Source organism: Lepus europaeus, chromosome 3 (genome assembly GCF_033115175.1).
Source record: "Lepus europaeus isolate LE1 chromosome 3, mLepTim1.pri, whole genome shotgun sequence".
Classification (NCBI taxonomy): domain Eukaryota; kingdom Metazoa; phylum Chordata; class Mammalia; order Lagomorpha; family Leporidae; genus Lepus; species Lepus europaeus.
Genome location: NC_084829.1, coordinates 159,865,413 through 159,891,890, shown reverse-complemented (window position 1 = coordinate 159,891,890; position 26,478 = coordinate 159,865,413). Strand labels below are relative to the sequence as shown.

At 54.6% G+C, this 26,478-nt stretch overlaps 2 protein-coding genes across 3 annotated transcripts in view; one reads left to right on the top strand and one right to left on the bottom strand.

The window, feature by feature from the left end:
* The window catches only part of SYTL3 (synaptotagmin like 3), a 70,541-nt gene extending 69,014 nt beyond the window's left edge, over window positions 1–1,527 (bottom strand). For both annotated transcript variants that reach the window (XM_062186994.1, XM_062186995.1), the window contains exon 1: window positions 1,074–1,527. In XM_062186994.1, the coding sequence (XP_062042978.1) occupies window positions 1,074–1,183 (110 nt within the window). In that variant the 5' untranslated portion in view covers window positions 1,184–1,527. The remainder of the gene's footprint in view (window positions 1–1,073) is intronic.
* A 17,856-nt stretch (window positions 1,528–19,383) lies between these two features.
* On the top strand, window positions 19,384–25,932 carry DYNLT1 (dynein light chain Tctex-type 1). The gene is made up of 5 exons (XM_062186993.1): window positions 19,384–19,466; window positions 21,837–21,878; window positions 24,375–24,498; window positions 25,019–25,096; window positions 25,525–25,932. Exons 1-5 carry the CDS (start codon window positions 19,440–19,442, stop codon window positions 25,593–25,595), a joined length of 342 nt encoding a protein of 113 aa, XP_062042977.1. The 5' UTR covers window positions 19,384–19,439; the 3' UTR covers window positions 25,596–25,932.
* The last annotated feature ends 546 nt before the right edge of the window (window positions 25,933–26,478 follow it).

Here is a 26,478-nt window from a genome sequence, read left to right as displayed (position 1 = left end):
CTCGCTGCTGAAGTGCCTGGGAAAGCAGTGGAGCTCGGCTCATGTCCTTGGGTCCCTGCCACCCATGTGAGAGACCCAGTTGGAGTCCCTGGCTCCCGGCTTCAGCCTGGCCCAGTCCTGGTCATTGTTGCCATTTGGGGAGTGAATTGGTGATGGAAGATCTCTCTTTTTCTCTCTCTGTCCCTACTTCTGTGTCACTTTGCCTTTTAAATAAATAAATAAACCTTTAAAAATAATATTCAGAATGTCTCTAAGTCATTGAGAGCTCTTGAACCCCCAAAGAAAACTCCATCTTCCTCAGCGTCTTCCAGTGTCTAGTGGAGCACCATTTACAGGGATATTTAGAAAGTTCTGGAATAACCAGGGAGGCTGGAAAGCAGCACTGTCCCTCTGGTCAAGCACAAAGTCTCCCTTGTTTCTCAAGCTTTGGGTTGTCCAAAGTTTTATTTTATGTATGTGTTTTTCTTGGAAGACTCTGAAAGAACTCGGTCATTAGAAGCAAATCCTATTCCACCTGCTTATCTTCTAAATCCCCCACGCTCCTCAGCCTTGATAAACAGGCACCAGGCTCTGGCAACAGACACCGCTGACCGTCAGTGCTCACCCTCGGTAGCAGCTGGGGCAGCCGAGACCACAGAGAGCCCCCTGCCACGCACCAGTCAGCGAGCCAGCCAAGCAGGGTCAGCATTTAACTGGGAAGTGAAAGCAAGCCCAGGAGAACAGGAGGGGGTTTCTCCGGCCCGCGGTTCCCGAGCTTTCGTGTACCTCCAGAAATGAGGTAGGAAAACCCTGAATTGGGGTCTTTCCCTCGAGCAGTGTCCCAGAAGCCCAAGACTTCGCTCGAGTTATCCTCACCAAGGATGCGAATGGATAAGCAGACCACAGCAGACTTCTGCCAACGGGGCAGCCCTGCCTCCCGCCCCCGCGTCCTCACCGTCCTTCAAGTTCAGTTCAACGGCAAGGACACTCTGCACCCACCCCCGGGCAGAGGCTCTTGGGGAGAGAGGAGTAACAAGAAAGCAGCCGTCAGCCCGGGACCTGCAGCTCCCAGCCCTGCCCAGGACACAGCCTACCGGATCCTCTGCTCCTCAATGTTCCGGACAGCCTGGTCGCGGTAGAGGACCTGCAGGATGACCTCCCGTTCCCGTTCCTGCAGGGAGTTCAGGTCCACTTCCTGGGCCATGTTCTCTGTCTCTTCTGGGCCCCACGTCGTCGGTCAGTGGCGTTCACAACATCGGCCGCGTGTTCCTCGAAAGAGCTCCCTCCCCCGTCTCAGGGGAGCCGGGGTTCGGCTTGTGCACCTGCCCCCCTGTTTGACTGTGTCATACCCTTTGGGAGAGACCCCCCCCCAGGGAGGCTGTCCCTCTGCCGAGTCACCGTGCCACCTGGGCTGCCGCGGCGGCCTCTGGCATCCGCCCGAGACAAAGGCGTATCTCAGTTCTGAGGTTTTGCCGGAGATGGTTATAAATTATGCACAGCTCCGAGCAGTTGATTTCGGCAAAGCAGAAGCAATCCCCAGGCTCAGGAAAGTTGGTGAGGGCAACCAGAAGGGCGGTGAGGACCAGGAGGCACTGCACTTCCCCCAGTGGCCACGGGAAGCCCAGCTCTGCAAACGCCTGTAGAAAAGACAAAATGCTCCGTGCAGGCGAAGCTCGGGGCTTCCTGCTCTGCTGATAACGTGCGATTTCAAATTCCACGGAGTCAGACCTCTAAAAGCCTCAACCTTCCCAACGTGAATCCTGTAGCTTCAGTGGTCAGAGGCACGCGGTCTATGGGTGGTCTGTATCAGCGCCATACATTAGGAGAAGCGCGAGCTATTATTTTTATGAGCAACTTCAAATCTAAAAAAAAAAAAAAAATCTCTCCCTCTCTCTCTGTAATGCTTTCAAAATAAATAAATAAATAAATAAATCTTTTAAAATAAAAAAAAACCTCAAAAACATTGTAATCAATTAGGGACGAATGAAGTGGCATCACCACAACTTCAATCGATCAATTATTTAGGATCTTCAGAAGTTTTCGAGAGCTGCGTCAACTCTCGTATCTGTTTGATGCTCGCTGAAAGGTCCTGCCCAGGGCCTCTGATCCAGAGACGACAATGTCGTTCTGGTTCTCAGTCTATGTGAATCCCCTAGGAATCGGGCATCCTTGCAGCAGAAGCTAACCTTCCCTTGGTTGGGTACGCACAGTACACTAACAGCATCCAGCACACGAATGGGAGCCTAACAGAGCAGGAAAGCAACACTCCGAGCAAAGGTTCTTAACCCTTCAGCATCATCTGCGGTAGTTTGTTGAAGCCTAGGCATTTAAATGCATAAAATAAAATGTATTGGGTTACAGAGGAAGTTGGTTATGTGGAAATTTTTTTTAAAGTTTATGTATTTATTGAAAGGCAGAGCAACAAAGAGAAAGACAGAGACAAAGACAGAGAGAAAGAGGTCTTTATCTGCTGGCTCCACTCCCCAGTGCCTGCAACAGCCAGGGCTGAGCTAGGCTGAGCTAGGAGCCAAGAACTCCATCTAGGTTTCCCATGTGGCTAGCAGTGCCCCAAGTACTTCAGCCAGCCTGCCAGGGTGTGGATCAGCAGGAAGTTGGATGTGAGCAGAGGTGGGACTTGAACCCAGGCACTCCCATATGGGATGTAGTTGTCCACACAGTAATGGTTTTAACCAATTGCATCACAACGCCCAACCCACATACAAAAATATTTTTTAAATGATGGGGCCAAGGGGCCGGTGCTGTGGCATAGCAGGTAAAGACACCACCTGCAACACCAGCATCCTATATGGGCACTGGTTTGTGTCCCGGCTGCTCCACTTACAACCAGCTCCCTGTTAATGTGCCAGGGAAAGCAGCAGAGGATGGCCCAAGTGCTTAGGGCCCTGCCACCCACATGGGAGACCCCGAGGAAGCTCCTGGCTCCTGACTTCGGCATGGCCTAGCCCAGCCGTTGTGTTCATCTTAGGATGGAAGATCGACTTCTCTCTCTCTCTCTCTCTCTCTCTCTCTCTCTCTCTCTTTCTCTCTCTCTCTCACTTTCTCTCTCTCTCTCTCTCCTACTCTGCAAGTCTGACTTTCAAAATAAATACAAAAATCTTTTTTAAAAATTATGGGGCCGACATTGTTGCACAATGTGTAAAACCACCGCTTTTGATGCCAGCATCCCATATCAGAGTGCTAGCTTGAGTCCTGGCTGCTTCACTTCCAGTCCAGCACCCTGCTAATGCGCCTGGAAAAGCAACCAAAAAATGGCCCAAATACTTGGACCCCTGTCACCCACATGGGAGACCCAGATGGAGTTCCTGGTTCCTGGCTTCAGCCTGGCCCAGCCCTGGCCATGGTGGCCTTTTGAGGAATGAACCAGCAGATGGAAGATTCTCTCTCTCTCTCTCTGACACTCTGCCTTTCAAACACATTTTTTAAATTACAATATAGCAATATGTAAGTTCATGGAGACATGAAGTCAGGTCTGGCAGTGATGTGGCTGGCCACTGTTGTAATGTCTAAGTTGTAATGAGCACATTGTTTGGAAGCATCTACAACATGCAATGCAGCATGAAAACACGTGCGGTTTCAGTCTGGGGACAAAGTTGCAAGTCCTGATGATTCCACTGTGGTTTGTTGTCTCTTCAAGGGGTCTTCAAAAAGTTTACAGAGAAACTCTGAACGGATTCAAAGGTTCTCTGCCCCAGACTGCACGAAACTCAGCTTTTAACCCCATTTTCCCACAAACCTTGTGAAGCACCCTCATACGCACACTTTAAGGAAATACTAAATGACGGTTAAAGGAGAATGAAGAAAAAGATGTAATTTTTTTCCCATCCAAGTTCCTGGGACTGCAAGCTACCGACTGTTGACTTAAGGGCTTCTACAAGACTTTGTCAGTTTCTCTATTGTAAGATAGATTGTAACACTTACACTAGTAGCAGAGGTAGCCGGCCAGGAGGTCTCAGAGCCCTGGGAAGGGAAGCTGGTGGCCTCCAGTCTCCAACGAACATGCACGCACCTGCTCTCCGAAGATGTCCTAGCTGGACAGCAGGAAAGGCACGGGTGGCTAGGACTCCGGGCTGTCACTCCGAGGGCTGGTGGATCACGGTGCCAGCAGGGCAGAGCTACCTGCCTCCGGGGTGCTGGGTTTCCAGGGGAGCAGACAGAACTAGCAGATCTTAGCTCCCTGAGGCTCTGAATCTCTGGAAAAGAGAAAAGCAGCGGTAGAGGGGGTGGTGGGGACTGTAGTATGGAATAGCGCGTAAAGTCACTGCCTATGATGCCACTTCCCACATGGTCACTGGTTCAAGTCCCAGCTGCTCCACTTCCACAGCTCTATGCTATGGCCTGGGAAAGCAGTGGAAGATGGCTCAAGTCCTTGGGCCCCTGCACCTGTGTGGGAGACCCAGAAGAAGCTCCTGGCTCCTGGCTTTAGCCTGGCCCAATGCCGACTGTTTCAGCCATCTGGAGAGTGAACCAGCAGGTGGAAAATCTCTCTATCTCTGTCTCTCCCTCTCTCTGTGTAACTCCGATTTTCAAATAAATAAATAAATCTTTTTTTAAAAAAGAAGAAAACAAAACAGCCAGCGAAGGAACACTGGCCGGCTCCTACAAACCCACCTCCTACTGCTCTCGGATTTCTACTCTGGGTCGCAGCTATCTGGTTTGTCCGGTTCTCAAGTATTTCAAACAAAGGTTTTGCACTTGGCTCAAAACACCCACCCTGTGCCCTGCGCGCCACGTGGCCGGTTCCGCTCCACTGCCTGTCAGTCCAGCAGAGCCGCGCTTGTCCTATCTGGGCGGGCACACGCCGCTGGGAGCAGCACTTGGGAGTCTGGACTCCTTGGGGCACATTCGTCCGCTGGCTGGGTCTTACTTCAGAGACACAGGGGCTAATGATCCTGAGAAAACACTGCGCACTGCTCCCCCAAGCCCAGGCCTGCAGGCTCCCGGTGCAGGTGTGGGAGGCGCCCTCCCCGGAGGAGCGGGAGCTCATGCCATTCACCCCTACAGCAGCCACCTGAACTTCACTTCCTTTTCTAGATCCGTCCAGGAGTCACTCAGCCAATAGCTGTTGGGCACCTTCCCAGTGCCAAGCGCTAGTTCAGGGCCGTGACCTGAGTATGTGGCTGGATGCAGAACCTGCTTCTAACAAAAGCACGAGGCTAACTCAAAAAGTTCGGGGAAGGATGCCACCAGAAGCTAGTTTTGGTGGACAAACATTTTGAAATCCTTGCAGCGTTTTACATGGTACGCATTTTCCGTGAGGTTTTGGAAGGCACCTCGAGTGACGCAGCTCACAGTGAGAGTCCACGGGGGACACGCACGGTGGGAGAGACCACAGCAGGGGTGCGGCGGGAACGGGAGGGGGACAGCAGGAATGACTGCAGCAGGAGTGCACTCGGGGGTAGCATGCTGCTCCTGCCTCCAGCTTCCCGCCAACGCCCCCCGGGAGGCAGCGGTGATGGTTCAAGCTGCTGGCTTCCTACTACCCACGTGGGACACCCAGCTGGGGTTCCAGGCTCCCGGTTTTGGCCTGCTCCAGCCCTGCTGTTGCAGGCACTCGAGTAGTGAATGAGCAGACAGATCTCTCTCTCTCTCTCTCTCTCGCAATCTGTTGTCCTGCGTTTCAGATAAATAAAAAAAAAATAAGCTTTTTTTTTTTTTTTTTAGAAAAGGGATTATTTTCAGTTCAGAAAGATACCCTGTGGAATTTGAATCACCAGGCCACGCACCAACAGCAGCCTGCGTTTCTGGATGTGGATTCGGCATGCTGAGTCCACGTAGGCAAACGTCTGGCTGCTTCACCATGTCTTCTACCACAGTTTCCATAGACAAGTCCAGCTTGTGTAGTGTAACTTACTCTCCCTTTAGTTCTCTTTTTATCACAGTCATAACATTGTACCATCATGACAATTATTAGATGTGTAGGTAGGTTAGATTACATATGAATTTTATTTCAGGATAGTAAAAGGTAAGTTACAAAATATGTTCTATGAAGAATGAGCATTGGGGCTCATGAGTTTAAGAGCCACTGCACGGGGGTCCACGCTGTGGCGTAGTGGACTTAGTCTCCACCGGCAGTGCTGGCGTCCCATATGGGCGCCAGTTCGTGACCTGACTGCTCTTCTTCCAATCCAGCTCTCGCCTATGGCCTGGGAAAACAGTGGAAGATGGTCCACGTGCTTGGGCCCCTGCACCCACATGGGAGACCCAGAAGAAACTCCTGGGTCCTGGCTTTGGATCGGTGCAGCTCCGGCTGTTGTGGCCACCTGGGGAGTCAATGAGTGGATGGAAGACCTCTCTCTCTCTCTCTCTCTCTCTCTCTCTGTAACTCCACCTACCTCTCAAAAAAGTAAATAAAATATTTTATTTTTAAAGTGTAATTCTTCAAAAAAAAAAAAAAAGAACCACTGCATTACATGATTCCATTATCTCTAAGGTCAATTAAATTATCTAATTTTCTGATGGATTTTTTCACATATTATTGTGTTTGAAGGAGAACGGGGCAGAGAGAAACAGAGAGCTGGTGCATGGCTGTTTTCAGTGGTGTGGGTGTGGGGTTTGGGGGCTCTGGTTGGTCAGGTCATTTGTTCAGGCAATGAATTCCGGTTTGCTCTGACTTCCAGGTTATGACAGATTGGATGGGGATGGCCTAAACCACCCCAGCTGCAGCCTCCCCTCTCTTGAACAAGCTCTGCCGCCCTGCTGCCTGTGACGTCCGCTCCGCTGGGACTGGTTCTCGTAGAGGCTTCGTGTCACCTGCCAACTTGGAGATTCCCTTCTGTGTTCCACCTTGCGAATCGCTCAGAATCACTCCAGCGGTTCCTCGCTGAGTCTGTTTCCCCACGACAAGATGCCCTTATGTGACAATGTATGTTTTAAAGCTTTGGTGTTTTTGTTTTTGAGTAAACGTCTCCCCAGCTAATACTGGCTTTTAGGGCAGCAGATGGAGTTGATGAGCGAGCTGAACGGACCCAAGGCAAGAACCAAGAGTGTGAGCTATGACTGTTCACGCCCCAGCACTATGAATCCAGACAGAGCAGGCTTCCACACAGTCTCCGCCCACCCATCCAGCGGGAAATCAAAACCCCCATTGTGTTACTTTCCACATTCTTTGAAACATGGATAAAACAAGCATGTCTCTCTCGAATGCTTGTGATTTGTGTGATGTTTTAGAAGGGAACACAGCAGGTAAAAGCACTGTGTGAGGGGCCGGCGCTGTGGTGTAGTAGGTTAAGCCTCCGCCTGCGGTGCCAGTTCGAGTCCTGGCTGCTCCTTTTCCGATCTATCTCTCTGCTATGGCCTGGAAAAGCAGTAGAAGATGGACCAAGTGCTTGGGCTCCTGCACCTGTGTGGGAGACCGGGAAGAAGCTCCTGGCTCTTGGCTTTGGATTGGCTCAGCTCCGGCGTTGCAGTCACCTGGGGAGTGAACCAGCGGATGGAAAACCTTTCTGTCTCTCTTCTCTGTTGGTAACTCTACCTCTCAAATAAATACAAATCTTTACAAAAAAAGGATTCTATGAAAGTTCACGTGTGTGTTTCCTACATTGTTCTCTGCCTCCCCCCACAATGGCAGGCCTGCACATCACAGCCCTCGGAGGTGACAGAGCGAGTGTGAGGATATTTTTCACATGCACACGCTGGGTGGCGTGGAGGACTGACAGGGCCCAGAGCGGGTTGTACCCAGGCGCCGTTGGCAGCGTGGCTGAACGGACAGGAAGGAAGAGGAAAGCGAGTGGTAGGAGGGAGCCGGAAGTCCCCACGGCTGCTCCATCCCCCGGGGAAGCAGCCCAGGTTCGCCATTCTGCAGACAAACTCTGCAGCATCAAGCTGGCCGCTCTGACGCCCTGACCCGCCTCTCCCCACCTCCCGCCCCCTCTTCAGTTCCAGCTCCCACACTGAGCGCATCCACTATTCCCTCAGCACATCACACAGTCTTCCGTGACCACGCACCTGCCCCTGCTCTTCCTGGGACCCAGCCAGATCCCACTGACGCCGGGCAACCAAGGGGACAGTCAGGAGGGCAGGGCTCGGGGCCTGGCCACCGGTGAGCAGCTACGCTCTGCCACTTAACTAGGTGTCGGACGAGGAACCCAAGCCCTTTGGGACTTAACAGAAGGCAGAGAGAAGCCCAGCACCCACTTCGAGGAGCTGCTGTGATGACTAAATGTTCATTCACCCAAAGGACTGGGTGCACGGTGCTGAGCACTAAGGACTCAGTGAATGCCGGACGGCAGCCGTTGGAGGAGCATCAGTTATTCTTGTCAATGCTGAAGGGCCCGGTCAACAGCTCACTAATTCTGGAACCTTCTCCTTACTTACTACCAAAGTCACTACTCCTCCATCTTTACTCCCTTCCACTTGGCATATTGCTCTGTGGTGACCTGACTTGATTCTGGCTTGTGTCTGAGTTGGTGCCTCCCTGCCAGGGATGGCATGGGCTATGAGCGACTCCCACCTTGAAGGGAGGAAGCCGTGACTACTGTGATGTGTAGATTTACCCACCTAATGCGAGAAGCCATGACTACCGCGATGTGTAGGTTTACCCACCTAATGCGGGAAGATGTGACTACTGTGAAGTGTAGGTTTACCCACCAATTCAAGTAGGGCAGGAAGCATGGTCAGGGGGCGTCAGCCTTCAGAAATCTGACAAGCATAGGGCAACCTGAGTCATTTCAGAATTCGAAAAGAACACTAGGAATCACTGCTCTGGGGCAATCTCACGCAGACTTCACCATGTCATAGCTTGAATAATGAAATCTCCCGGATCCTTTTTCTATTATCCAGTCGTCACTCCCTCTCTCACTCAACACACTTCTAAATTTTGTTTACTGCATCCAAGCCACGGTGTCAACAGGCTCCGTCCACCCACATGGAGCTTTGCCATACTCCACTTATCAGTCTGATTCTATTTAACAGTTAAAAAATAAATAAATCCTGCATCACGTGGGGGGAACATGTGTCCACCAGCCACTGAGAGAAGCTCCCCATATAAGCCATCCCATATCAGCAGTGCTTTTGGAATTAGCTAGCCTGGGAACCAGCCCTGGTTCCTGCATGTGGCCACATATTCTTGGACCAGTGGCATAACCTCTGGGAGACTCACCAGCCTCCTCCACGCAATGGAGAAAATCATCCCACTTCACCAGCTGGTTTCAGGAACCCAGCTAGTCATCCGAGTGCAGCCCCAGCACTGGAGGAGAGGGTGAGCTCTGTATTCCCTCCACTGCCCCCTGCCATGCCCCCCACAAAGGCTAAGAGCGGGAAACTGAGCCATTCTCTGGGTTGGCGGAGACTCAGGCATCAGTGGGGAGTACTATGGCCAAGGCATGGACACCCCATCCCCCATGGGGCTATGTCCTGGGACACCAGGGGATGCCTGAAATTTTGGATAGAATTGTGCCTTAAATACAGCACGTTCTTTCCTATCCATACATGCCTACGATAAAGTGCAACTTATAAATTAGGAACCGTAAGAGACTAACCACACTTACTGACAGCAAAGTAGAATAATTCTAACAACATATTGCAGTAAAAGTTCATGAAAATTTAGGTGTTATTTACTTCTGGAACTTTCCGGGTAATATTTTCAGACCACAGTTGGCAACTGGTAATGGAAATGGGTAGAAAGCGAGATGGCTGGGTAGAGAGGACTGCTGACTCCCGCATTCCTCCCGGGTCTCTCTCCAGTCATGCCGCGTCCCAGTGGGCGCTGGGCATCCAGCAGACACAGGGGGCCACGGTGCCTCCTGCATCAACTGCACGACAGCATCTTTAGTAGTCTTCAGGTGTCACGCACCTGGTCCTGAGGGCATGAAAACCGGCGAGACTTCACAGCCAAGGTGTGCACAATCCTGCCGAAAATGCACACGCAGGCAACAGCATCACAGCTCGCTTGGATGCACCTAACAACCCAAGGGTCTACAGAAAAGGAGATGCTTAGAGGAAGGTGTGGTCTGCTCCACGTGGAGAGGGCGGAAAGGGCTCCCTGGGGAGACACTTCCAGGAGAGCTTGGCCAGCGATGGCAACATTTAGTCCTGAGCTGGAAGTTGGAAACAATGCTTGCCCGCCCTCCTCAGCCTAACAGCAAAACTTGACCTTGGCTTGTAGATCTGGCCGGGGGGAAAAGTGCAAGAAATGCCAGGCTGAGGGAGAGGAGACACAGGAGGATGCGAGTAGAAACATTCCTTATCTGTAGGCAGTGGTCCCTACTTCTCCCACTCAGTTAGTGATGAATTAAATGCTAAGGGTTTTGTATTTTTTGGTGCACAAAAATTCATGCATATACTGGGGTCTTCAGAAAGGTCATGGGAGATATACGTTAGGGAAAAGCTATGCCCGCAGGGCAGCATCACCCACGTTTGTGATGGTGCTGGTGTCAGGCAGCCCACTACCCTCCTGTCAGCCATATACAAGCCAGCATGTGCACCTGCACACAGCACATAACGCTTAACAATGATAACAAGTGCTTCGCTTACTAGGCTTTGTCACATCTTAGGGGGCGCTCCTTCTGCTTGTATAAACAGCACCCAGAACAGCCGGCCACGCTTTGCTTTCGGTGGCTTCCCACACCCGTGCTCACTGCATTGGTCGCACCAAGAGAGTGCGTCCAGCGATGGACCGTGAGGGCACTCTGCGACCCTGCACGACAACGAGCCAGCGAGACACGAGTTTTTCAGCAGCTGCCCCATTGTCAAGGGACACACAGCTATCACCCCTGGGCAGCCCCCATTAGATCAAAGGAAACCAGCTTTCACCGTCTCGCTGAGACAGAGGGGAAGAAATGACGCCGGGCAGGGACGGCCACAGACCGTGACTGTCGTCACCACGGGGAGGCTCAAGGGAAACTGCTAGCCACACTCTCACGGCGGGGGCGGCACAGCTCATTTCAGGGGCCCCGCTCCAGGCCCCTGCTACTTTACCACAGCTGCTTCCTCCGGCAGGTTCGGTTTCAGCCTGCAGCCCGGGGCTCTCTGCCGCCCATGCAGGGAAACAGGTGCCTGGCCACACAGACTTGAAGTTTTACCTAAGCAAGCACCTGCGTTCCATACCTGGCCCCGGCTCCTGCCAGTGCTGCCCCTGGAAGGTCAAGTTCCTGCCGCCCCTGTGGGAGGACCTGGATTGCTCCCAGCTTCAATGGTTGCAGGCAATCAGGGAGTGAACAAATGAATTGGAGCACCATTTCTCCCTCTCTCCCTCTCTCTCTCTCTCTGTCTCTCAAATTTAAAAAAAAAAAAAAAAAGAACAGGAAATTTTTCCTGCTACTTTCATTACTATTTCACCTGTAGATTCTTCTTTTTTTAAAAAAATATTTATTTATTTCAAAGGTGGAGTTACAGAGAGGGAGAGGCAGAGGTAGAGAGAGAAGTCCTCCATCTGCTGGTTCACTCCCTAAATGGCCACAACGGCCAGGGCTGGCCCAGCCCAAAGCCAGGAAGCAGGAACTTCATCCAGGTCTCCCACATGGGGACAAGGGCTCAAGCACTTGGGCCATCTTCTGCTGCTTTCTCAGGTGCATTAGCAGGGAGCTGGATCGGAAGTGGAGCAGGGCCTGGCGCCGTGGCTTAGCAGGTGAGGCCGCAGCCTGCATCCTATTTGGGCACTTGTTCAAATCCCGGCTGTTCCTCTTCTGATCCAGCTCTCTGCTTTGGCCTGGGAAAGCAGTGGAAGATGGTCCAAGTGCTTGGGCCTTTGCACCTGCGTGGGAGTTCCTGGTTTCAGATCGGCTCAGCTCTGGCCTTTGGTGCCGTTTGGGGAGTGAGCCAGTGGATGGAAGATTTCTCTCTCTTTCTCTGCCTCTACCTCTCTGTAACTGACTTTCAAATAAAATAAAATAAATATTAAAAGAAGAAGAGGAGGAGGAGCAGCAGCAGGACTTGAACCAGTGACCATTTGGGACTCTGAAGCTGCAGCTGTGATTAACTCACGGCACCATAGCCTTCTTATAGAAGGTCAAAGAATGAATATTATATTGTTACAGGCCCTGTTCATAATCCTTGTGAAACTTTTTGTTGTAGCAACAGCTATTTATGAAGCACTCACCCTGCGCTGACAGATCCTTCACACACATTGTCTCATTTCAGCCTCATTGCAACATGATGAGCTAAGTGCACCTGTCCAACAGATGAGGCCAGCACACCTTGGCAAAATCAAAGCTACTCTAATCTGAGGCTGTTTACTTTCAAAACCTTACGCTTTGTTAAGGCAGAGAAGTTAAGAAATTAGAATCTCCTGCTCGCATGCTCTCTTGGCTGAATAGTTTTTTCACACCAATTTGAACATCTTCATAGATCCTTAATATCTAATAAGCATATCTAATATGTATGATCCTCTATAGTCTCTCTCTTACCAAGAAATTTGTTTAGGGGTTAAGGAAGCTTAATGAAATTAAAATTAGACCCTGGCAAACTTAAATTTTTAAATTCTAAGAACACATTTGTGTTCCCCTTGCAAACCAGAGATATGGCTGATCAAAGACTCTAAATCAATGGAGTTGTTCCAGAGCAAAACAGCAATAATGGCCTGGGAAATCAGCAGAGGATGGCCAAGTGCTTGGGCCCCTGCACCCACGTGGGAGATCCAGAAGAAGCTCCTGGCTCCTGGTTTTGGATTGGCCCAGCTCCAGCCACTGTGGCCATTCAGGGAGTGAACCAGTGGATGAAAGATCACTCACTCTGTCCCTCTCTGTCTGTAACTCTTCCCCTTCAAATAAAAATAAATCTTAAAAATTTTTTTAAAAATCTAAAAAAGTCAAACCCTATGGCTTTTAGATAGTATTTTTCCATTTTGTTTTTAACTAACTTTGAAGTTACTCCATCCATACCATTAAAATCATTATAATCCCACATTTTAAATGTGTGTTACTCAATAAAATTGAAATCAGCCTTCATCTAATTTATCATTTGCTTTTGTTGCCCGTCCTTTTAATGTCATCAGTTTAAGAGGTTACAATAACCAACAAACTCACCGTCCTGCCCCCAGGACCACCTCTTCCCGGGGTTGGGGTTGGGCCCACCTCCTACCTTTGCACCTGCTTCGGGGAACCTCTCTGGAGATAAGGAAGTCCCTTCTGGTAGCTGGAGGAAGAACTTTTCCTTCCTGCTGGCCCCAGGCCTCGCTGTGTGGCCAGCCCTGCCACTAGGCTGTTCTACCTCCTCCCGGGCCCCAGGGGCGAAACCACCAGCACCACACGGGGGTGTGTCAGCTCTAGAGCTGGAGGAGAGACCACACCGATGCTGGTGTTCAGAACGTGTGCCCCTCCCCAGGCGAGCCCCTGGGGGGACCAGGACTTCAGATATTCCAGTGGTCTCCATCGCCAGGGGCTTCACCCCGACCTCAGGCGTAAATGGAATCCCCACATCTCCAGTCACATCTGCTGGCCCAGGAAGGCAGACGCAGCTTGCCACGGGCCCCAGACTGAGCACACCCCTATTAGGAGAGAGAATGAAGCACTTTCTGCCCCTCTTCCACTCACTCTCTACCCTGACCGGGCACACTTTTGTGCCCTTGTGCTTTGTATAAAGGAATCCTTTGCTTTTAACTCTTTCCTGTCTGGCTCCTGTTCAGCACTGAGTGTGGAGCCAGCCTTCCCTTTGCAGGTGGTCGTCTTCTGCCCACTCTCACAGATGTGTTTCACAGTACAGACGTAGAGAAATCATTCACCTCTGGCAGGGGTAATGAGCGTTTGTGTTTTTCTGCCGTGATGAATGTTACGACAAACATCTTGGAAAAGTCTCTCGGGTAAATATTTGCACAGGTTTCTGTTGAATGAGTGCCCGGGAGTCGGGATGCTGGGATCGAGGTCAGCAACAGGATCCGCTGTGGCAGAAGCTGGCCACGTGACTGTGCCCGTTGATGCTCCTACCAGCACCACGGTCTGACTGCTTCACACCCTTGCCCGCCCACCTGATGCCGCCTGCCTTTCTCATGGTGCCTGCCCGGCTGCGTGTGTCGTGGTATCACAGCGGGATCTCGACATAGTGCTCTGTATAGCTGAGCGGTTCAAGCCCCTGACTCCAGCTTCCTGCTACAGCAGACCCTGGGAGGTAGCGGTGGCCCAAGTGAATGGGTGCTGGGTGCTTGTCACCCACCTGGGACACCTGCCTTGTGTTCCCAGCGCCTGGCCGTGCCCCAGCCCCACCGCCAGCCATTGAGGCATTTGGGAAGTGAACCAGGGGATGAGAACTCTGTTCTCTCTCTGGCTCACTAATGAAAACAAAAACAGTTAAAAACTAAAACTTAATGTTTACTGGATTCACAGTTGACCATACTGCTTCAAAATAAACACACGTTTGGAATACAAAGAGAATTGTTCCTGCTAGGGGTGGGGAGGACATGAAGAAGTTTGGAGATCACTGGCCTTGGGCTGTAAGGACATGGATGCAGGAGGTGGCAGGACTGAACGCAGGGGGGTGCTGAAATGGAGGGGTATAAATTACAGCAAATTGGAAAGCAAAGTAGGTGACACAGGGCTGGCCAGGGGGTGAGGTCAGATCAGCAGAGGGGGCAGAGGGGTGGCTGAGCTGGAGAACGGGACAGGAGCCAGACTAACAGGATGAACATGGCAATGAAGCCACCACGGAAACCTGCTGCGTGTGTTTGGTGGGGCGACTTCACCCTTGAGTGTCCCTGCCCTGGAAACCCAGAGGCGGCCAAACACTGGTCCTGGGTAAAATGTGTACAGAAGTGATGCACACCGGAACTCAGGCCAGCGCTCTGTCCCTGTGCCTCAGTGACTCCAGAGATGGCTGCCCCATCAGTATAGAAGACATGAGTCGGTGGGACCAGCATTGTGGCGCAGAAGGTTAAGCCACCCCACCTGTAATGTCATCATCCCATAGAGGTGCTGATTCGAGTCCCGGCTGCTCCACTTCCCATCCAGTACCCTGCTGTTGTGCCTGGGAAAGCAGCGGAGGATGGCCCAAGTACTTGAGCCCCTGCCACTGGATGGAGTTGCTAGATCCTGACTTCTAGCTGGCCCAGCCCCAACAATTGCAGCCATTTGGGAAATGAACCTGCAGATGGGAGACCTCTTTCTCTCTCCCTCTCTCTCTGCCTTTCAAATAAACATTTTTTTTTTTTTTAAAAGAAGACATGGGTTGTATAACATGAGTGACAAGCAGGTCTTTGTTGTCATCAACCACCGGAAGTCGACGTTTATCAGCAGGCCACACCTATCCACCTAGCCTGACTGCTCTGCTGTGTGTTTTTTCATATACACATATTGACAGCTAAGCATGATATCAACCAATTTAAACACAAAGCCAGCTGGAGCCTTGCTGTGCAGAGAGCCATACATTAGCAACTGGACTTGGAGATGGGGTCCAAGGAAGGGTCCATGGTAGCCATAGCAACAGCTCTTCCCAGTTGGCATGGAAATATTCCAACACAATGGTGCCCCTGCTTCCTAGCTCACCAGAGGGCTGACCTAAATATAGGCACGTCTTAGCTAATCTCTTTAGCACACGATTTCTTGACACAGGACTCTCACTTCAGATACATGTCAGCCAGGAACTTCTTTTCCATTATGTTACACTCATTGGACTTGAGTGTTTTGACATTGCCGCCATTGTCATTGCCATCTTCTTCTATTTGGATTATTATTGTTGACTTAGCATGACCCCATGTGACATCCCTGTAACACACTCCTAGACACAGCGAAAGGAGGGAAAAACTCAAGTAGCCACGGAATGGGATTGGGCTGTGAACAGCTTCAGACTCTGGGATGCCACTGGGAGACATTGTTGAAATCATGCGCTGGTTGCTAGGATTCTCAGACCCATGCTTGATAAAGAAAGGCTGAGTGATTCCGGTCCCGGGTTCAACAGAGTGTGCAGTTAGACTTGACTGGAACAGAGAAAGGTGGCACGCTGCACCTGCTAACCTACGACTAACGCCAAAATTCAAAAGCAAACTCAGGCTTCACACCCCTGAGTTACTGCAGGAAACCGAATGCTATTTTGAACAGAGATCCCCTCGCAGCTATGAGTCAGTGTGCTCGTGCCCCAGCGCCTCTGGGGGATCTAATTCTTGGCGGGAGGGAGGTGCTGGAAATGGTAGCTATGACCTGCCAACTGCCACGTTGACTTCAAAGTCCTTCACCCTGCGACCGAACACCACTGGGCAGAATACCACACCATGCCCCCATGTTCTCCCAAGTACCACACAACCCCCAAGCCTAGAGATTCAAGCCCTCTGAATTACAGGAACCAGTTTTTAAACAAAAAAACTATCCCAAAGACCAGCGTTGTGGTGCAGTGAATTAACGCTGCCTGCAATGCTGAATCCCCTACGGGAGCACTGCTTAGCGGCCTGGCTGCCCTCCTTCTGATCCAGCTCCTTGCTCAGGCACCTGGGAAGGCAATGGAAGATGGCTCAAGAACCTGGGCCCCTGACACCCACTGGAGAGGTTCAGATGCAGTTTCTGGCTCTTGACTTCAGCCTGATCCAGCCCTGGCTGCTGCAGGCATCTGGAGGAGCAAACCAGCGGATGCAAGATTCTCTCTCCCTCTCTGCCTTTCAAATAAATAAATACATCTTTGAGAGAGGAAAAACAAAAGACCATGTCTTAGAGACTTTGTAGCCCCCACCAAGCTCAGAGCCTGACACTGAGCTAGTGCTGGATATACGGTTGTTGGATGAGCGGACAGATCAACACAAGAACTCATCCACTTGTTGGGCACACTCAAAATGCCACCTCCCATGATCACCTGATAAAAGTCTCTTGATGGCTGCAATTGGAAAGTGGTACCCAATGCACAGAAGCTGAGTCACGCACAATATTTTTACATGCACATTTGCATGTTTTCGGCTGATTTGCATGCATGCGACTCATTCTCTTTAGATCTAAGATGCACTGCCATCCAGGAGGCTCATTGGACTTGGCAAGTTTCTAAGGGGCAGTGGAGCAAATTCACTCCCTTCAGTGACAATGTCCCGCAGAAACCTGTACATCTTGCCTTGCACATAGTTCTAAGACATTGAATTAGTGGGATTGCAGGTCCACCCCAAAGAAGCAGAAGGAAACAAGAGTTAAAAAGCCTGGGGACTGGCGCCGTGGCTCACTTGGTTAATCCTCCACCTGTGGCACTGGCATCCCATATGGGCGCCGGGTTCTAGCCCCAGTTGCTCCTCTTCCAGTCCATCTCTCTGCTGTGGCCCAAGAGTGCAGTGGAGGATGGCCCAGGTGCTTGGGTGCCTGGAAGAAGCTCCTGGCTCCTGGCTCCTGGCTTCGGATCGGCATAGCTCCAGCTGTGGCAGCCATTTGGGGAGTGAACCAATGGAAAGAAGACCTTTCTTTCTGTCTTTCTTTCTCACTGTCTAACTCTATCGGTCAAATTAAAAAAAAAAAAAAAAAAAAAAAAAAAAGCCTGGGGCTGGTGCCTGGCATAGCAGAGGAAGCCACTATCTGCAGTGCCTGCATCCCATATGGGTACTGAGTCCTGGATGCTAAACTTCCACTCCAGCTCCCTCCCCGCTAATGGCCTGGGAAAGCAGTGGAGGATGGCCAAGTCCTTGGGCCCCACACCCATGTGGGAGACCTGGAAGAAGCTCCTGGCTCCTGGCTTCAGATCAGCCCAGCTCTCACTGTTGCGGTCATTTGGGGAGTGAACCAGCGGATGGAAGACCTCTCTCTCTCCCCTCCTCCACCCCGCTCCACTGTAACTCTGCCTTTCAGATAAATACACACACACACACACACATATATATATATATAAGCTTATTTGGCTCAGGGCCACAGAGGGTAGAGGACAGGGAAAGGATAGGTGGAGGACAGCTAAGTGGTCTCAGGTGAGGCTGGCAATGGCAGGAGGTCACACAGCAACATCAGAGTCACATGTGCACCGAGGGACAAAAATGACACACTGACCGGGCGAGTCGAAGCCAGAGAATAAGAAGGGGCCTGAAAACCTAAGTCAAGTTCAGAAGCGGAGGCGCAGGAGAGAAGGTGCTGCAGAACCACCCGTCTGCCCGTCTGCCCGGTGCCTCTCCTTGGTCAGGTGCAGCATCCAGGACAGAGCGCCCCCGGCCGGTCACTGCTCTGTCCTCTCAGCAGCTCTCTGTGGCACACAAGGGGGCAGCAACTGCCGTGTCCCCCACTCCCCAGTTCTCTATTCGGATCTGAGGCAAGGCTAACACCCATGGGTATGGGGATCCATGGATTCATTAAATAAATGATGTATCTGATGAATTCAAAGGGGAGAGAGAAAGAGAGAGAGATCTTCCATATGCTGGTTTACTCCCCCAATGCTTGTAACAGCATCCAGGTCTCCCACACAGGTGGCAGGGATCAAGGACTTGGGCCATCCTCTGCTGCTTCCCCGTGCACATCAGCAGGGAGCTGGATTGGAAGTGGAGCAGCCGGGACTGGAACTGACACCTGATATGTGATGCTAGGGTCCCAGGCGGCAGGTTCACCTGCCATTCAGCAGAGTTTGACGGCATGAGCGGAAGGGGACCCATCTAGAACTTACGCACTAGATGGAGAGACCATAAACACAAACTTCCAAGGCGAGAAAGGCGCGGGGTGGGGAGAGGAGGAGGAAGGGTGTCAGGGAAGGCCTCCTACAGAGGGGATTTTAGAGCGAGGATGGGTTCAAGTCTGTTCCCCCAAACGCCAGCAGGAGTAAGCTGTGGTCTGACAACAGCGGAGCCAACGGGAGACCGAGGGGTTAGGCTCCCTCCCAGGGGCTCTACTGAGACCCTGAGGACAGCCCAGCTGGTCACAGCAGGGTGTGACCCCGCTGAGAGGCACCAACCTGGAGTGGGGTCTGCACTTGCCTGGGCTCCTCACGGTCAGCTCGTCCTGGGGCTGGGCTCTGAAGTGACAGCTCAACTTCAAGGGCTCGGTGGGATCAGAAAAAGCGACCCCAGAGCCACAGTTCTGCGCACCTGCAGACAGGTGTACCGGCGGCACGAGCAGGTCCCACAGAGGCCCTGGGGTGTGCAGCGCCGGTCTGTGGGTTCGCTGCTAAGGCAGCCCGGAAGGGCGCGGTGTGGCACACTTTTCCCACCCAAAGTATTTTTTTTTCTTTTAATGGTGCTTAAAAAGGAGAAATTCTTATTTACCGTATATATGAGAAACTTGCTTCTCCAAGGGAAATTTTGTTCCAGGGACTCCGGCGTCCGAATCCCGTGCCCCCAGGCGCCTGGCCCCAGCCACTCTGGCGCGTGCCGCCTTCAGGCGCGGGAATCACCACCGCCTCCAGGACTGGAAAGACCGCCGGACTCGGAGTCCGCTCTCGGGGCGACTGCGGCGGCGGGGACCCGGCGGGCGCCCGAGCAGCGGGACGGTGGGCGTGGCCCGCGGCTGGGGGCGTGGCCGGGTCTTGGGGCGTGGCGCGCGGGGGAGGAACACGGGGGCGGCTTGCCGTAGGTGGGCGGGGCCTGCGTGCGCCTGCGCAGTGCGCTCTACTCAAGGAGGCGGAGGCGACGAGCCGGAGGGAAGATGGAAGACTACCAGGGTGCTGAGGAGGTAGCCGCCCGATCGGTGACGGAGGGTGGAGGAGAGGGAGTCCGGGGCGCGGGTGGGGCCCGGCTGCCCTCTTCCCGCGCCGGCTGGCCCGCCGTTGTCCGCGGCTCCGGCTAACGGCGGCGGCGCGGGGCGCTGCCCGGGTCCCCCGGGCCTCGGGGCGGCCGCTGCTTCCCGCGCTGGCTGCCCCCGGCGTCCTCGGAGCGCAGGCCCCGGGGGATGACGCGACCCCGGCCCCAGCCGGAGAGGCGCGGCGGCGCCGGGGCAGCGCCCGCCTTTGTCTGCGAGCCCAGCGGGGCGGCTGCTCGTGGGGGCGCAGGCGGACGCCGGCCCGGGGAGCAGCCCCCGGGTGGGGTTCCGAGCAGGTGCTGCGCGCCGTGGGCCGAGGGGCGAGGCCGGCTTCGAAGTGGAGCTGCAACGTCCCGAGGGGGCGCACAGCAGGGCCCGACGGACGCACGGTGGGGTTCCGGTTTGCGCTTTGCCTGGCGGGGTCGCCCAGGGCAGCAGGGGGGTCCCTAGGAGGGGGTTCAGGGGCTCCCCGGGGGGCGGTGACTGATGCAGCCCTGGAAGGACTTGTGCTGCAGCCAGGCTGAGCCGCCCGTAACCGGGAGGAAGCTGCCGTGGGGGAGAACTTCGTCCCGAGCTCGCCTGCAGGGGCTGGCTCCCGCCTCTCAAACGCGAGGGACCCCCCCCCCCCCAGTCCCACCGGCCCCCAGCCCCTCACCTAAGACCTGCGTACAGGGTCGCTTCGTGTGGTTGTGTTCTCAGCTCCTGGTTTCGCCTTCTTGTGGAAGCCGGGACCGTCTAGCGCGCCCACGGCCACTCTGCTTTCCACTAAGTACCTTAGAATGTCCCTTAGCCCCCTCCCCGCCTTAACCATACGGGAAGTTATTCAGGGGGTCTCCTTTGTGGGTTAGGGTCGCTGCAGTCACATGGAAGGGTCCTTTCAGCCCCCTGGATCGCTGGAATCTCAGACGCTGCAGGTTGTCGTCAACTGGCTGGCTTGGTTTTGTCCTCCTATCCAGTGTAGCAAGTGAGACAGCTTTGGGCCAGCAGCTCTTGGTCCTCCTGAAAGGACAGGTCTTCTGGATCGGGGCAGGGGGAGAACTCGCTGTGTAAGCAGGGCGCTCTCTGCCTTTCTCCCCTGGGGTGCTCACGGCGGGTCCCCCGGGCCGCCCTCCCAGGAGCAGGTGCGGAGGGAAGTGGCACTCGGGGACAGCGGTGACTTTAAGCTGCCCCTTCCCGTGAGGAGAGGCTCACAGGCACCAGGGTGCTGCTGGCGGCCCACCTCCCCCCAGCTGGGGGTTGGTCCTGAAGTAGGTCAGTGTTGGGAAAATAATTATCTGGAACTAGCACGAAAAAAATGTTTGTTTCTAAGATTTGTTTATTTAGCGCCGGCGCCGTGGCTCACTTGGTTAATCCTCTGCCTGCGGTGCCGGCATCCCATACGGGCACCGGTTTTGGTCCCGGTTGCCCCTCTTCCAGTCCAGCTCTCTGCTGTGGCCCGGGAGGGCAGTGGAGGATGGCCCAAGTGCTTGGGCCCTGCACCTGCAAGGGAGACCAGGAGGAAGCACCTGGCTCCTGGCTTCAGATCAGCGTGGTGCGCCAGCTGTAGCGGCCATTTGGGGAGTGAACCAACGGAAGGAAGACCTTTCTCTCTGTCTCTCTCACTGTCTGTAACTCTACCTGTCAAATAAATAAATAAATAAATAAAGATTTGTTTATTTGAAAGGCAGAGTTACACAAAGAGATCTTCCATCCACTGGCTCATTCCCCAAATGGCGGCAGGGCCCAGGAACTCCATCCTGGTCTCCCAAACAGAGGAGGTCCTGGGCCGTCCTCTGCCGCTTTCCCCGGGCCATCAGCAGGGAGCCACGGAGGCAGCAGGGCAGCCGGGGCTCGAGCTGGTGCAGGTGGTGGGTTAAACGGCTGGGCCACGCCGCCGCCCCCAACTTTGCTGACTGTGACGGCTTAGAGCTGCTCTTGGGTTTCAGTCCCCCGGATCTGTTCTCGTTAGGGAAGAGAGAACTCCACCTCGAACCGGACTTGTGGAGCAGCTTCCGTTCACTTACAAGGGACGCCAGCAGTGCTCCTAACAGTAGAGGCGGGAGCGGGGACTGAACTCTGGCTGAAAGTGACGCTTGGATTTTGGCAAGGTGCAAATGAAACAGAAAACCTGTACGTCGCAGACAGGGTTTCTGGTTCCTGGCTGTGGCCCACTCGCTCTGGTCCTCGGGGGCTGCTGGGCCCGCCCCTCCCACGGCACCAAGCCCGCTGAGGATGCCCCAGCTGTTCACAAACCAGGCAGGCTGTCAGCGCGCTGGGAACAGGCCTTTGCGATGAGCCCCGCTGAACTGAGTTTTCTGCCCACAGACCGCCTTCGTCGTTGATGAAGTGAGCAACATCGTGAAAGAGGTAAGGAGCGCTCCACCCTGTGCCTGAGTCCCGCTTGGGGCTTCGAGGGTGTTCACGGGAGCGAGCGGAGAGCGACCCCGGGCGAGGTCAGCTGTGTGCGTCCGCCGGGCGGGCGTTGGACACACAGAGCGTTCCACTGCGTGTTCCCAGGGCTTGACCCTGACCTTTCGCAGAGGACTCGGGCCCCACGAGTCAGCGTTTCCAGTGTCCGGTGGAGGACACGTGGAGGCAAAGACCGTCAGCCCACGGGCGTTCAGGGCTGCTCGGTGGCTTCTCTCCCACCACCAACTCCTCCCACCACCAACTCGAGTTACTGTTGGAACGTGTGGGTCACCGGCTTCAGCATCCCAGGAGGAGGACAAGACAAGGGACGGCTCATCGCTCACTCGGGCAGGCACTGAGGGAGCCGGCCAGGGCCGGGGAGGCGGGGGGCAGACCGGGGCCCGTGCTCCTGCAGCTCACGCAGTGGGGGGGGAGACCGCATGCCGGTCAGAGCATCGCAGTGGAAGACAAAGCTCCCACGTGCTACCAGTGGGTGCCGAGAGCAGGGAAAGGGGGACTGACGCGCGTGCGTGCGCACAGGGACTGTCCTGAGCCGAAGTCTGGAGGGGCAGGGTGAGAGAGAAGAGGTTCCCACCTGGGCACATGCAGAGGCCCTGGGGCGGGGATGTACGTGGGCGTGAGGCAAGGGCAGGAGGCAGGTGGGGCTGAGGTGCTGGGCAGCAGGGACGCCTCCCTGCCAGGGTGAGACTGAGCGCAGCGACACCGAAGCCGTTGGCCAGGTCATCGGATGATCTGAATTTAAGGCACCATTTGAGGTTCTGTTTGTTGCTTGGAATTGAATTTAATGCAGATTACTCCCATGTAAATCACTGACCACCGTGAGGCCCGCGGCCTGTTTTTGTGAGCAGTATCTAAAGCAGAAGGCTCGGTTCAGCACCCGTGTGAGTCCCTGTCGCTCTGCGGGGGCTGTGACACTGTGTGTGCACACAGCAGGGAGCCGGAGGCAGCAGGCACAGGCCAGGAGTGAGGACGGTCAGGAAGCCTGCGCTTGCCCCTGTTTGCTGCACTGTGTTGACTCGGTTACCAGGCAGCCGGTTCCATTGGAGGTGCGGGGCCCAGCAGTGGGAGGTGCACTCTGTGTTGGACAGCAGGACATTCGGGCAGGTCCACGGCTGGAGCAGGGCTTCCCTCCGTCCCTGAAAACAGTGGGTCTCCAGCTGCGGAGAGGGCTGCCAGAGGTTCGGCTTGAACGGGGCCCCCTGGACAACACCTCTGTGCCCCGCCACGCGTCCCCTGGGGGCTGTGGGCGGGACTGCCAGGAGCCCCAGGACAGAGAGGAAGGTCTCTGGGGAGCAGTCTGGGTGTGGCCTTGGCTACAGAGCAGGGTCACCGGCTCCATGCCCGCTCTGCACACCTCAGACCCGACCACTGCTCTCCTCTGTGCCCGCAGGCAAACGTGGCCTTCACTGAGTGGCTTTGATTTTAGGCCGTAAAAGCACAGTTTTCTGGTTTGCAGCACAGCAGGCTAGGAAGGGGTAGAGCGGGAAGCTGCTTAGACCTGGGTGCCCTGGCAGCAGCGTGAAGGGGGCGGAGCTGCCAGGGGGGACCCGGGAGAATGCTGGTGTGGACAGCGCCACGCTGAGCGAGAGCAGAGAGCGAGCCGGCACTCTCTCCAGGGAGTGTGGGATCAGCGCGTTTGCCACGAAGCTCAGCAAGTTTTGGAACGTAACAGGCTGTTCTTAGTTATCTGGAAAGCGCTCTTATGTGGCAGGAGGTCCCAGCAAGTGCTGGGGAAAAATGCTCTTGAATATATGATCATTTGGATAGTGTGTGCATTGTCATTTGTACAAAAAGCTGATAAAAATGTACCTAATATGTAGCATTAGCTATGTTAGATAAAAGTACCTAATATACCTTTTTTTAAAGATTGACTTATTTCTTTGAAAGTCAGAGTTGCACAGAGAGAGGAGAGGCAGAGAGAAAGAGAAAGAGGTCTTCCATCCGCTGGTTCACTTTCCAATTGGCCACTACAGCTGGAGCTGCGCCAATCTGAAGCCAGGAGCCAGGAGCTTCTTCCGGGACTCCCACGTGGGTGCAGGGCCCCAAGGACTTGGGTCATCTTCTACTGCTTTCCCAGGCCATAGCAGAGAGCTGGATCGGAAGAGGAGCAGCCGGGTTTTGAACCGGCACCCATATGGGATGCTGGCGCTTCAGGCCAGGGCGTTTACCCGGCCCCATATCTAATATACTTTAAAGAAAGGAACAGCAAAGGTGTTTTCTGGCCTCAGTAGGAAAAAAGCATGTTGCATGCTCCAGGTACGAACAGCGGCAGCGAACTTTGAACCCAGTGGTCAGGTAACACTTTGGACAGATTCCACGTAGCTGTTTTTGTCAGCTCAGATGAAGCCCGGCCCTGTTCAGGTGCCCCCGCCGCGGGCTTCACTCACGCTGGCGGGACCGGGCTCGCGGGTGCTGACGGGCTCTGCTTTGCAGGCTATAGAGAGCGCCATCGGCGGGAACGCGTACCAGCACAGCAAGGTGAACCAGTGGACCACCAACGTCGTGGAGCAGACGTTAAGCCAGCTCACCAAGCTGGGGAAACCGTTCAAATACATCGGTGAGGGGTTCGCTTCTGACCTGTGTCGGGGGTGGGGTGGGGGTTCTTTCCCTCGCCGTGCTAGGAAAGAGGTGGTGTGCTAACTCCACACCATCCCTGGAGCAGGTCACATGTGTGTAGCTCTCTCAGCCCGCTCGGTCGCTGGCCCGTCCCAGGGCACAGGTCACGTGTGTAGCACACTCGGCCCACTCGGTCGCCGGCCCCGTCCCAGGGCACGGGTCATGTGTGTAGCTCACTTGGCCCACTCAGTCGCTGGCCCGTCCCAGGGCACAGGTCACGTGTGTAGCACACTCGGCCCACTTGGCCGCCGGCCCCGTCCCAGGGCATGGGTCAAGCAGGACTGCGGGACTGCCCAGCAGGTGCTCTGAGCAGGCGGCAGCGGGAGGGGCGGGCTGACTTGTCCGTCCGTGGACGAGGCCTTCTGTGCCTGTACCGTGCGATGCGCCCGTGCTGAGCAGGCAGGCGGTCACGTGGCCACGTGGCCAGGCGTTCTCTGACGAGAGGTTTTGTTTGCTTTCAGTGACCTGCGTGATCATGCAGAAGAACGGAGCCGGCCTGCACACGGCGAGTTCCTGCTTCTGGGACAGCTCCACCGACGGTAGGCGGCTCCTCCCCCACCAGGCTGGGGTGGCAGTCCAGGCCGGGCGTCCTTAATGCGAGCATCAGAAGGGCTCCAGAGCTTGTAAAATTGTAAATGCCACGGTGTCGTCACGAGTGGCGCATTCCACACTGACCCGACGTGACGGGTCCCAGAACGCAGACGCACTGCAGTGAGGCCGGGTGTCAGGTGTGCGGGAAACAAAGGGACTTAGCTGTGGACTAGGGTCTGTCCCCAAGATCCCTCACCCTGTGAACGTGAATACTGCAGAATCCAGAACTGCGCAATCGTGTTGAGTAGAATCACCTCTGCCAGAGGCTTGCCAGGCCTGTGTCCCACGGAGAGGTGGGTGCCGGGGGTGGCCCGGGGAGAAGTCTGAACACGCAGCCCACTTTCCCGGTGGTCAGCGCCGCTCCACTTTCCCGCAGGGAGCTGCACCGTGCGATGGGAGAACAAGACCATGTACTGCATCGTCAGCGCCTTCGGCCTGTCCATCTGAGCCCCTGGTCACCGCTCTGCCTCAGCGCTTCTGTCCGTCTGCCCATCACTCACCGCGCGTCCGTGCACACCTCTCTCGGTATCTTGTGTTCTGTGGCACTCTCAGAATGTAGAGAAATACACCCGTGGCTGCAGTGTCCAGGCGCTGTGCACCGCGAGCCACTCACTGTCCCCAGTGGGCGGGCAGAGCCTGCACCGCCCCCTCTTAACGGGGAACGTTTCTTTACAAAGGTGCTAAAACTCAAATCCTGGTGGGAAGCTCTTCTCTCTGAAATGATTCAAGTATACTAATTTTCCATACTTTTTACTTTTGTTAGAATAAATTATTCAAGTTTCAAGTCTGTGGTGTTCCGGGGTCTGCCTCGCCTCCCAGGTGGGATCTTCATAGTGCCGGACAGGTGCGGCACTGCCCCGGGCCCGCCTCTAGCACGCTGGTGTGCCCACCTCGCCCGCGGGAGCGGGAGCCCGCCGGCTCTGCTGGGCCCTTGGCAGACGTCACGCGCCGCCCCCTTGCAGAGGCTGGGGGTGCGGCTGGGCGGCTGCCGGCTCGCACGCTGCCCGAGGCTGTGCCCCCTCCACCACTGGTCCCCTGGTACGGCCCCTGCAGCTCCTGGACTCGGCGGCTTGGGAAACCCTTCCAGTCGCTCCTTCCGTGTCCCCAGCGCGGTGCAGTTCCTGAAAGTCACACACCGCGTCTGGAGGGTCTCTGGTTAGGGTGCACGGCCAGGCCTCCAACCCCAGCCTTCCCCTTCTCTTCCTCCTCCACAGAGCCTGCTGAGGGCCAGGTCAGACACGTCCATGGGCCTGTTCTTGTCGTCGAAGCCTTCCGCCCCCGTGTTGCAGTGGCCAAATTTACCCCAGAAAGAAACAAGTCAGACACAGAT